Source organism: Danio aesculapii, chromosome 8 (assembly GCF_903798145.1).
Source record: "Danio aesculapii chromosome 8, fDanAes4.1, whole genome shotgun sequence".
Taxonomy (NCBI): domain Eukaryota; kingdom Metazoa; phylum Chordata; class Actinopteri; order Cypriniformes; family Danionidae; genus Danio; species Danio aesculapii.
This window is the reverse complement of record NC_079442.1, coordinates 50638581-50652041: the sequence shown is the minus strand read 5'-3', so window position 1 is coordinate 50652041 and position 13461 is coordinate 50638581. Positions and strand designations below refer to the sequence as shown.

Below are 13461 nucleotides of genomic sequence, written 5' to 3'. Positions count from 1 at the left end.
AAATCACAAGTCAAAACACAGGAGATGTGTAGAGACACTGCAGAATTAAACCATAATAGTGGAAAAGTTCATCTGCATTTGTTTTTCGGGACTGTGAGCATTTGAGCAAAATCGTCCCAAGTGATGACTTAGCAAATAGAGCTTAATGTGAAATTATAATCACAATATACAGTATAGAGCAGAGAAGATAATATTGCAATGTAAAAAATGTATAAAAATAATATTGTACAGCCCTAATAGATTGTCAAAGCAGCTTAACATAGAAGTTCTAGTAAACTGAAACAGTGTCAGTCCAGTTTTCAGAGTTGAAGAGTTCAGTTTAGTTCAGTTCAGAGTGGTTTAATATTCACTGCTGAAAGTCCAAACACTAAAGAGCAAATCCATCAATGCGGAGCTCCACAAGTCCCAACCCTAACAGCACACTTTATTTTTGGGAAGACTTATTTTCTAATCTCATTGTGTTACGACTAAAGTTTATTTGTTTATTTGTCACGCATTGCGTGTTTCTTTTTTCTTTGTCTCGCCTTTTAGTGTTGTTTTGTCTTATCCCATAGGCTCCCATTTGAATGTGGTCCAGGTTCTGATTGGCTGCTGCTTGCGGAGAACTATAAAAGGGAACTTCTGGCAGAGTTCGAGAAGCTCATTTTTGGTGCGACTGTTGCTGGGAGTGGAGAGTTCCTGGATTATCCTACCCCTTCCGGCCGACGACCAAACTTTATTCTTGTACAAATGTCCCTGCTAATTTTGAGAGTCTGAGCTTGTAGGGGTGGCCTGCCTACTAAGTTTGACTACTTTTGACTATGTTTTTGTTCAGGAAGGAAGGTCAGCTTCCTGTATTTTTCTTTAAAGATTTACAGGTAATTTAGTTGATTTACTTTTGCAGATTCTTTTGTTTGGTATTTTGGCTATTGGCCACCCTGAAGAGATGTTCACTTAAATTACTACTTTTTTCTATAATAAATCTATTCAATTACTCTCAACTGAGTGTCCACGTTTGATTGTCAACCAAAGGGGATCTTTCACATACATTTTTTTTTCTTTTCGTTTCCCTTTGGAAATCCACCACTCACAACTTTATTTCGTTTAATATGCCCATGCTGTTTTCACCTAGACTAGGGGCGGAATACATTGACAACGTCTATATTTTTCTATTTAACAGGTATGAAAACTTCTAACTCTAAAACATTTCATAAGCTCATAATATACAGTCTGTGTTTCAGAAATTTAAATGACAAATTTAAAATACTAAATTTAAAGAGATAGTTCAACCAAAACTGAAAGTGTACCCATTATTTACTTACCCTCAAGTGGTTCCAAACTTTGAGTTTCTTTGCTCTGTTGAACTCTAAAGAAGATATTCTGAGTAAAGCTGAAAGCCTGAAGGCATTGACTACCAGGGAATAGCAAATACAATGGAAGTCGTATTTACAGGTTTCCAACGTTTTTCAAACGAACTTCTTTTGTATTAAACAAAAGGTTTGAAACTATTAAGAGGTGAGGAAATATTGAATATTTTCATTTTTGGGTGAATTATCCTTTAAAGGACTTTCTCCAAGCTGTTAATACAGGTAAATGTCATCATTACTTGTTCTTATGAATTCCAATCAAATAAGATTTACAATAATTTCAAGAGTTCAAGACTGAAGATTGATAAGAAAAAGCATGTTTGGCATGCTGTCTGAGGGAGAGAGCCCTGATCTCAGAAGATTATCGAGCCCAGGGTTCCCTCCTGTTTCATTGAGAGAGCAGTAGGTCTTGAATGCTCCCCTGTATTATGGTAAGAAAGAAATAAAGGAGTTGGGGTGGATGGGGGGTAGGGCTGCAGGATATTGGAAAAATCGAACATAGCTATAGTTTTTTATTCTGCAATATATACTGCGATATCAATTTCACTAGATGTGTTGAATAACTACTAGGAAAATATTCATCGTTTTAGATTGATTGGTAGGATTCAGTAGTCTATGAGGATAAAATATAAGAATCAATCTACAAGCACAGATAAATTCATTCATTCATTCATTTTCTTTTCAGCTAAGTCCCTTTATTAATCCGGGGTCGCAGTGGAATGAACCGCCAATTTATCCAGCACGTGTTTCACCTAGCAGATGCCCTTCCAGCTGCAACCTATCTCTGGGAAACATCCATACACACTCATACACTACGGACAATTTAGCTTACCCACCTGTACCGTATGTGTTTGGACTGTGGGGGAAACCGGAGCACCTGGAGAAAACCCACACGAACACAGGGAGAACATGCAAACTCCACACAGAAACACCAACTGACCCAGTCGAGGCTCGAACCAATTCAATTCAATTCAATTCACCTTTATTTGTATAGCGCTTCTACAATGTAGATTGTGTCAAAGCAGCTTCACATAAAAGGTCACAGTAAATAGTAAATAGGAACAGTGTAGTTCAGTTTGTAGTGTTTAAGTTCAGTTCAGTTTAGCTCAGTTCAGTGTGGTTTAATAATCACTACTGAGAGTCCAAATACTGAAGGGCAAATCCAACGATGCACAGCTCTACAGATCCTGAACCATGCAAGCCAGAGGCGACCATCTTGCTGTGAGGCGACAGAACTACCTACTGCGCCACTGCGTCGCTTTACTTATCTCTTCAGCAGATTAATTTGTTTGTTTTACAGGAGAAAAAAATAAAAATAAATAAATAAATCACTTTACATTTAGTCATTTAGCAGACGCTTTTATCCAAAGCGACTTACAAATGAGGACAAGGAAGCAATTTATACAACTATAAGAGCAGCAGTGAGCAAGTGCTATAGACAAGTTTCAGGTGCTATAGACAAGTTTCACTTAATTTAGATTTTTTTCTGAAAACTGAATTTTTTTTTAGACATTTAGTAATATGATATATGTGAATATGTCTAGAAAATGCTTCCTGATTTAATTCAATAGATAGATTTTTTTTTTTAAAGATATTAGAACTCCAAAATACAATTTTTTGTTTCAGAGTTAACATTTATATCCATTTTTTAAAAATGATCTTTATTGTCAATATTTTTGACTGTTTGGCAGCGTTTTGTGACTGAATAATAATAATAATAATAATAATAATAATAATAATAATAAGTGTGCTGTTGGCTACTTCCAGCTGTTTTTGTTTCAGTCAACATTGATTACAGCTCAGATGAATGTTTTGTGTTAATTGTTTAGTTTTGTGCCAAGCAGTCCTATAAAAAGTGGGATCAATAGGCAGTTGTTTCTGCAGTATAATATTTAGAATTGTTTTAAAACATATATTTTATTATGTAAGCAACACAGCTAGAGCAAATAAAATCAATAATGCATGTTTTAAATTGAAAGTGTGCGAATAATGAAGGATCGACGATAATTTGTCATATTATTTGCACCCAGGGGGCCCCAAATAAAATCCTGCTTAGGGCCTCCTAAGGCTTGGGCCAGCTCTGGGTACCGGTGCTATAATGGCATCGGGTTTCGGTACCCAACCCTACCTAAATGACTAAGTATGTGTTGAAACATTAAAGCACATTACGTTGAATGTAAAAACACTACACTGAATTTGAATGCACTTCCTGCAGTACAGGATTTTCTGCTGAACAATATTCTAATGACGTTAAACAGAGAGTAAAAACGTTTCCGTCACAAAGCATGTGCAGTTTTTAACAGTTCAATGAAGGCAATGTGTTGTAGTTATTTTTAAACCAGTTTCCTCATGACACACCCTACTAGCCCCTGGCTAAATTTGGGGTTTACGTCAACACTGTGATTGTCTTCACCTGTCTTTTGAGTGGTTACGGTTACTGTAAGGTTAAAACAACCACTGAATTAGGAATTAAAACACACATACTGTACTTACCCTCAGGTCCTTCTAACCCAGAATGACTTCTGTTCCTCAGTGAAGCAGCAGATGAATGAAACAGCAGCTGATCACACCTTCCAACAAACATGCGTATATCAATGAAGCAGAAACATTGTGTTGTGTTGATTCTGTGCTTCACATTCCTGTCATTCCAAAGAATCACAAATATAGAAACACTGACGTGGAAAGCCTGAAAAGACAGAAGAGAAGTGAGCAAGCTGCATAAAAGAAACAACAGATTTAAAAAATACTATTATTATCTTATTTGAGTTACATGATTTGTGAATAAAGATCTGCTCATTTTGAAACACTTATTTGAAACACACACACACACACACACACACACACACACACAGAATTTATTTGAAATGGAATATAAACTGAAAAAATGCTGGGTTCCACACAATTGATTTGTTTTAGGACTTCATAAAGGAATTAAGTTGGCTTATTAGTTTTTACAAATTTAAGTAGATTGAAAAAAACAATTAAAGGTGCCGTATGTAAGTTTTTGACTCTTCAAGAGCATAAAAATAGCATAATATGTTTGCAGATATTTAAGAAACATGCTCGGTGAACATTCATGTTTATCTGAAAAACAGTGCTGAAGTCAGATATTCTGCTTTGAAAATGTGTGTTACATGACCGGAACGTCTGTCTTTGTTTTGGTCCCTTTAAACCACCCAGTGCCACTTTAGCCAATTATATTTCAGCACCCTGGGTTGCCTTCATAGGAAACAGTGTATTTGATTCATTCAGCAAGGAAAGCTTTCAAAGACTGCACCCGCGACTGAAATGTGACCTCCGGTGGACAGTAGCAGACTCCGAAATGAGAAGCAGATTCAGAGTTCCACATGAGGTTATTAATTACCAAATAATATAAATGAGTGTAAACATTTGGTGAGCAGGTTACATTGTAACTCTGTGTCCTAACAACTCGCTATGTGAGGAGAGTTGCAGTGATCAGCAATTGGGCTGTTTGCACCAGATTAAACACCACAGACATTTAAATACAGCCATTCAGAAGCACAGAATATGCACTCACTCATGAAATGGTAAAGTTTATAATCTAATTAATACATATTAAACCTCTTTAACATTATAAATGTAGATGCTGAATCACTGATATGTGTTGGTTTGCACTGAATCCCAGTTCTAAAGTTCAATTTCAGACAGTTTATTTTATTTTCAAGATCTGAGGTGAACGATCTGCTGCTGCTTTCAGTAGTATGGCAATAAATGTCATGTAAAATGGCATTCAAACTCACATTATTAGCATTTAACACTGAATAAAGCACATGAGGTATACCTGAGGAGATCATTGTTCACCAGTAAAAAATAGAAGCTGTTTCTAAAATATACATTTGAGCTGTTTGTTAGGACATGAACTCCTTTTAGCATTGAAAATATTCCATATCGCATGCCATTGCTTTTAGTTAGAAAACGGTTTTAATCAGCCTTTACGCTCGATAGTCAGGCACACTCGCATCAATCTGACAACCTGCACTCAACAGAGGAGCCGCCAAGTGAAAATGTGTTTTGATCCAGGAGTGCAGTACCTAGTTCAACCACTGGGTGTCAAAGTTACACACTGCACCGTTAAGTTGTCCCAAAAAAAACTCAAGAGTTGTGTTGTTTCAGCTCATTTTATATAAGTAGTTTGACCAAACAGCAAACAATCTTTTGAGTGTAGTAAACAGATTTACTTACATTTGGAGCTGCCTAGTTGCGTAATGTTGTTAAAAACAATTAAAGTGTTTCCGGATGTTCTGGAAGATAACTCTTGAACAACTTGCTTTAATTTTTAAAGCTCAAGCCTGAACTAGTTTATTTAAGGTCTGTGGTATGTTATTGCATCCAAAAAAAAGTGATGACGGCAAACAGAAACCAAATCTAACAAACCAAAACTACACAAAGTCAAAATCATTCAATCCTGTGTATTTATTTTGAGGGTTTAATACTGTGGCTTTCATAAATACCTTGACCATCATATTAATATTAATATTTATTTCTTTGCCATAATTTATTCAGAGTCACTTATTAAACTGATAATATATATGTGAGTTGGGATATAAAATTAAAACATTTTGGGGGACAAAAAAACTAAATTAGCAATGATTGACAATCAAAACACTTTCATTTCTCCAGAATTGTAACAAACTATAAATATAAAAAGTGGCAGTATATATATAAAAGAGTCTTGAATACAGTACTTGATGTTCCAAAATATCTTCAGTTAAAATACCAGTCGTATATATCATGAGCTTCTTTATATTCCCTGTGTCGTGCTATATAATCACAGGCAGTGCATATAGCCAGAACAAACTCTTGAGTTTGCAGTATTAAATGAGGAGTTGGAGTGAGATGTTTCCTCCAGTTAAAGTATCTGTGATATGCAACATCATCCTTATCCAGTAGATGCAGATATTCTGCCAGTGATTTTGGATCTAGGAAGTCCTCCACATGAATAAAGGCATCTCGAGGAACAAAGTTTTCATAGTTCTTTCTTGGAGGACCCAAAACCACAGGAACAGTTCCTGCAGCAAGAGGACCATTGATCTTCTCAGTGATGTAGTCCTTGTGGATGGAGTTCTCGAAGGAGAGGTAAAATTTGCAGCTAGAGAGGGTAGGATAGTACTCATCGTAACTCAGAAACCATGAATAAGCCCTCCCGAACAAAGTGACTTTGATGTGCTTGCTTAATTCTTGATAATACTTGTTCCTTGCGCTGACACCAGTTGAAGGATCATTGTTACTCACAATCCAACAAACCAGTTTGTCCTTTTTGGGAATGATGAAATCCTCGGCTGGTTTCTTCCTGGTTTTCAATCTCATCCGTACCGCAATATCAGCATCTTGTCTGTAGCTGAGAGTGAGATTGAACAGGTTTTCCAGACCGGGTATTTTTTTAGTGTTGGTCGGTGATTCTAAATGTAACCAAATCCACTTCTGGAACGGAGGACGAGGAGACGGAGGAAGGTTGGACAGATCCCAACTAATGCCTCTGTGATAAACCATGACAGCATCTGAATCACTGTAGAGCGATCGATCATCCGTCAGCTGACAATTATCAATATTGTAAAACTTTTTGCAGTCGCTAAATTCAAACCTGTAGTTTTCAGGCCAAACCCACAGCAGAAGGATAGGTTTGTCTTCTGCCGCGTTAGAAACGGATTTGTTGCTTTTGTCAGAGCTGATTTCAGAGGGCTGTTCATGTATAACAAATTGAGGTGGACAGTTTTGGGAGGGTGGAAACAAGAAAAACACGATGCTGAAAGAGATGACACCTGCTAACGTCACTACTAAACCCAGGCGACACAGCGATGAGCCATTTGTGATTAACATTTTCAGATCTGAAAAGAAATGGTTTAGAGAGTTATTTTCTCATTTTTATAGATAGGAATTAAAAGAAATGCCTCAGAATGTGTGACCCTGGACGACTTACCCAAAGAACATGCTTATACTCAAATTTTAGTTTTTTTTCTTGCTTGTTTAAACTTTCGGCACCACTTAAAGAGCACCTATGATGAAAATCATCTTTTGTAAGCTGTTTGGACAGAACTGTGTGTAGGTATAGTGTGTCCACAGTCATACTAGTGTGATAGAAACACAATAAGTCTCTTTTTTTAAATTTCCTGACGTTAAAATGTGACCTACGAGTGCGGTTTCCCCACCCAGCGAATTTATTGACAGCTGCGTATGTAGCGCATATAATCATATCCACAAGACAGGGCGTGTGCAAATCAACAGGGATTAAAAGATCTGTTCAGCACTCTGTGATCATCAATCACCATCAAATATGATCAAGAGTGAGTTCGACTGAAGGATATTCTGTAATCTGTAGTTTTACTTTATTTTTCTGTATTTGTATATATTATATTATTATAATTTTTTTAAAATAATTATTAATATAATTTTTTTTTTTTACTTTTTGGGAGGGGAGGAGGAGGGGGGTGTAGGGGTGGGAAAGTCTATTTTGTAATGATATAAAAATTGATTTCCTGTAATGTTCAAGGGAGTTTCGTAACAAAAATTAATAAAAAAACATTATGTTAATAAAAGAAATAAAAATCAAAAAAAAAAAAAAAAGAGTGAGTTCGACAAGTTTAAAACGTTTTTAAAACCGTGCATGTTTGTAATGAATTACAGAGATTTACTTTAGCTTTACTTTATTACCACAGCCGCATGTCAGTACAATTATAAAAGAAGATGCTTTAATCCTGATTTGTAGACATTAAATCAGGTTTATTTTGTACAGTTACAAAGCGGATATCCATACAGCAGTGGAAATAAACATGTATGCTATCATACATTTTGCCATGCAAAAACAGTGCAACGTTAAATTAACTCCACAACAAATTCATTAAACAATAATCATTGGGGAAGTTCTTACTGTTGTATTTTTTCACAAACGTTACGTGACATCTGCTTCCTTCATGTCTGTCACTGTGCTATTTATCCGACGCAGACGAAGTGGAGATTAAGGCACACTCTGACAGGCACGTGGAAACAGTGCGCGGGGAGAGCTAGCATTAAAGGTACTGGCAACAATAACAGCTACAATGTGTTCAGAGCAGAAAATCCAAGATTCTGAAAGCTGTAATAAATAATCTGATGGGTGTTTTGAGCTGAAACCTTCCAGACACATTCTGGAGACACAAGAGACTTATTTTAAATCTTTGAAATAGGGTAGAATAGGTGCCCTTTAATTGTTTTATGTTCAATATGTTCGGTTAAGTTAACTGATTTGTGTTGGGACAACAGAAATGAAATGATTGGAAGCCTGCATTGATTACAGCAGCGGCCCCAAACCTTTTACCACTGTGGACCGGTCAACGCTTGACAATTTTACCATGGACCAGGCTGAGGGTGGTGGGGAGGGGGGTGATGTGGCTGTGGGTACATTGCTAGGCAACCATCAACTGTTTTCTCAGAGTATGACAAGCTGAAAAAACATTGCTGCAACTCTGACACAAGTTTTACTTAGCTGTGTTTGTCTGAGGTAATTAGTTTACTGAAATATGTCTATTCAATACAAAATATGAAGCTAATCGGTCAGTTATTGTCACATGACTCACGGTGCGCTCGCGGCATTCTGTTTTTAACTCAAACTCTTTCATTGCTCTCAATATGCGCATGTAAGCCACGTGACTCCATTGGAAATAACGAACTTGCACGCAATATGTGAATTGCCACCATCATTTGCGATCTCCAGCAATATTCTGCTTGCACAAACATGCTGGATTCACCTGATTTGTTGGCAAATGGGTTGCAGGTCTATTCCTTGGCAGTTTGTGGGTCCTTCACTGGGTCTTTTCCCCTTAGAAAAGAAACTTTCCAAAGATGTCTGGTTCCTACTCAGCTTGTGTGTTAAATTTTGGCCCTCAAGTGACTGAGATGTAACCGAGAATATATATTTTGTCATTTTTCAAAATAAAAGATTTTTCGGAGAATAAATAAAACCGAAATAATAATTTCTTGTGCAGCCCTGTACCAATTGATTCACAAATCGGTCCACGGCCCGGGAGTTGGGGACCACTGGTTTACAGTGCATGTTGAACAGGTTCATTTTTGTCAATAGCTAAAAATAAATTGCAGGGCCAAAATGATTAGTTTCTCTGTTATGGCATAAATCATTATGCAAGGTAAGACAATATTATCTGTATAGCACATTTCATACACAATAGTAAAGTGCTTTACGTAAACCCAAATAAATGAAACATAAAATATCACAAGTATAAAACTGATGGACCTTTTATACAAGCCTGTTATGACGCATTAAACGTCATCAGCATCTTAAATCCTTGAACGCTTTTAATATTTAGATTTTTTTTTAAATATTTGAACATTTAGATGTATTTATGACTGCATTATATCATCTTTGCTTCAAATTACAAAAAACAAATTACGCTTGTGCGAGGTGTTTCTAATGCAGCGTCTATGGGACAGGACAGTAAATTTAACATTATTCTCTCTGCCGATTTCAGTCTCACACTATTTTCTTTATAAAGTCTTTATAACATCATCATGGACTTTTTCTTTTATTTTTTCAGCAAATAAGACAAAAAAAATATTAGTTGTATTCTCCCATTCACTGCGCTCTAAGTTTTCCCAACTATAACGATCTCCACTGCTGAGAAACCCTGAAAAAGGGTCTATATATATATAATAATGATGATTACAAACAACTTAAAAATGTTTTTAAAACAGGTTTAAAGTGCTACTTTTTTCAGGTTTATTAGATAATGCTCCAAAATGACATTTCATAAATATCCTACCGTAATTATATCAAAATATTTTCAGCAGGTTTAATCAAGTCACATTTTTAAGACCCTTTTAAGACCATTATGAATTACATTTTAGATTTTACAGGGCTAAACATTAATTATTTTTTCTAATGCTCTGATAATTTTATTTTTTTTTTTTGGCAACCAACTCGACCATTAGAAAAATCCTCAATGATTAGCCCTGTATACGTCTAAAATGTAATTTCTTCTTAGCGACATATTTGAATTGTTAAAACAGGAAAACTCTAGTTTTATACAGTTTTTTAGTGACAAGTTTAACATAGTCAAAAGTTCATTTATTATTTAGACAACGACATAAATAATCTAAAATTTACATTTGTTGACTTCTGGTCCAAACTGATTGAGTATAATGTATCTAGTAAAGTGATATGTTGCTATTATATGTTGTTATCATGAGAAATAGTGTAATTATTTTTAGTTTTCTTTCCCTGATTAGGGAATTTATTTAAGAGAAATTGCTGTAAAAAAAAAAAAAGTCAAAGTTTGTAAACTGAATCGCTTTGCAATAATAAAGGTTTTATTAAGATGGCTTGTTATTGGATGTTGGCCTGATTAATTGGGTAGCTTTACTTGGACAGAGGGAAAAAGTTGAAAAAGATTTTAGACCTACAAAATATTTCAGTGAATTTAATTAAATTTAGTTTTTGATTTCAAAAAAAGATGGATTATTGGTGATGAAGTGTGCGTCCTATTGGATAGCTTTACTTGGACATGCAGGCCCGTAGCTAGCTTTCTGAAAGGGGTGGTTGTTTTTTTGAACCTTTTGCAGTTATTCACCTCATTTTTCTGGTTAATTATGAGATTTAAATACTGCACTTTAGTGATGTTTTAAGCACTGTTTTTAGCTGGATCATGACCACACTTTTTAATGTACCAAAATATTTCCTGAAGATTTAGAAGAAATATAAATAAACACTTATTTTTAAAATACTAATTTATTACATGCCATGTCTTTAGACTTTAAAAAATAGAAATCTGTTCAAGTTTTATATTAAAAACTGTAGTTTATTGTCATTTATTAGGCAAATAATAAACTGGCCCCATTCAGCTTTCCTCATTCAGATTTTGTCCATTTGAATAATAAAAAATTAAAAGGTAAAAAAGTACATTTGGTTAAAAATTCATGGATAACAACAATAGGCAAATTACTATTCAAATTCATTTTAATACAGGTCGCTTTTGGTGCTTCACACCTTTTATTGGTCATATTTTATTTCAAGAATAAAGTCAAAGATTCAGAATAAAAGTTACTCGTAAAAGGTTTTCTGTATTTAAAGACAGTACAGTAGCTAAAATGACTTCACCTACATATAATTGTATGTTTTCTTGCACAGCTGGATGTTGAGCTCATGAAAAAAAATTCGTTAGCATTAGCCAAAACTGATTAGCTGTCCCACTGATGTGATGATCAACAGAGGAATCTGCTTGGTCATAAAGCCTTTTTCAATGGGTTATTTTCACAATTTATGATGGTGCAGCAGTCAAAATGGAACAAATGAGCTCATGTACGGGACAAATTCTGGACCTTTGTCATTGAGGGGTGGGTCTTTCGAACCACCCGAACCCGCCCTGGCTACAGGCCTGACATAGGAAAATTAAAACCTGTTTAAAATTACTTAAGACTTATAGCACAATATTTAAGTGACTAAGACTTTAAGACCCCGCGGACACCCTGATCTCAGCCAAATATTGTCCACATTCTAACAAACCATACATCAATGGAAAGCTCAATTATTCAGCTTTTAAATGATCTATACATGTCAAAATAATTAAATAATCAAACATTTATGATGGATTTTGTAGTCCAGGGTCAGACATGACAAATTAAACTTTTAGCCATTTAGTACAATTAGTCAAACTCAGATTACAGGTATTAATGATGTTAAATAAGTTCCTCACCTGATTAAAGAAGAAATAAAGCTTGTGTGGTGTCACAAAGCCAGCGTCTGATGACTGGATGAATGACCAGAAATACGGAAGACTTTCTTTAAAACATGATCTCTCTGAAAAGAATGGGTAAAAAAACGGGTTGTTGTTGTTGAGCATTGACACACCTGAAGGACGACCCAATACTTAAGAGAGACTTAAAACACAGACCAATGACAATCCACTATGCAAATATCACTATGACACCATTCGTAGTTGACAGCCAGTGATGTAACCAAACAAGCCAAACCGGTAAATCAACATTGACCCAGAACAAAAGAACATTAAATCCAAGAACAAAGCATTAGAAAGCATCATAATTATCATTTCTGTTTGCTTATTATGTTATTTTAGACATTTCTCAAAGCACAAGGAAGATCATTTAGACAATTATAGTTTTATAATGTAAATAGATTTGAGTGGAATGTACTTTTGCCCAGCAGGTGGCACTGCCTCCAAATGATGGATTTCATGACGGTGTGCTTAATCACTGGTAAAAACAAATGTGTGTTAGCTTTAATTGTGTTAAATAGATATTATATTATATTATATTATATTATATTATATTATATTATATTATATGTTATATTATATTATTTTATATTATATTATGTTATATTATATTATGTTATATTATATTATGTTATATTATATTATATTAATTATATTATATTATATTTTATTATTTTATATTATATTATGTTATATTATATTATGTTATATTATGTTATATTATATTATATTAATTATATTATATTATATTATATTATGTTATATTATATTAATTATATTATATTATATTAATTATATTATATTATATTATATTATATATTATATTAATTATATTATATTATGTTATATTATATTAATTATATTATATTAATTATATTAATTATATTATATTATATTAATTATATTAATTATATTATATTATATATTATATTAATTATATTATGTTATATTATATTATATTATGTTATATTATATTATGTTATGTTATATTATATTATATTATATTATATTAATTATATTATATTATATTATATTATATTATATATTATATTAATTATATTATATATTATATTAATTATATTATGTTATATTATATTATATTATGTTATATTATATTATATTAATTATATTATGTTATATTATATTATATTATATTATATTAATTATATTATATTATATTATATTATATATTATATTAATTATATTATGTTATTATATTAATTATATTATATTATGTTATATTATATTAAATTATGTTATATTATATTATATGTTATATTATATTATATTAATTATATTATATTATATTATTTTATATTATATTATATTATATTATATTATATATTATATTATATTATATTATATTATGTTATATT

The 13461-nt window shown here is 33.3% G+C and overlaps 1 protein-coding gene across 1 annotated transcript in view; it reads right to left on the bottom strand.

The window, feature by feature from the left end:
- Positions 1-5466: 5466 nt before the first annotated feature.
- fut9b.1 (fucosyltransferase 9b, tandem duplicate 1) overlaps positions 5467-13461 on the bottom strand; it is a 56201-nt gene continuing 48206 nt past the window's right edge. The window contains exons 2-3 of the mRNA XM_056464148.1: positions 12047-12150; positions 5467-7192 (exon numbers count right to left, since the gene is read on the bottom strand). Coding sequence (XP_056320123.1) covers positions 6072-7184 — 1113 coding nt within the window. The 5' untranslated portion in view covers positions 7185-7192; positions 12047-12150 and the 3' untranslated portion in view covers positions 5467-6071. The remainder of the gene's footprint in view (positions 7193-12046; positions 12151-13461) is intronic.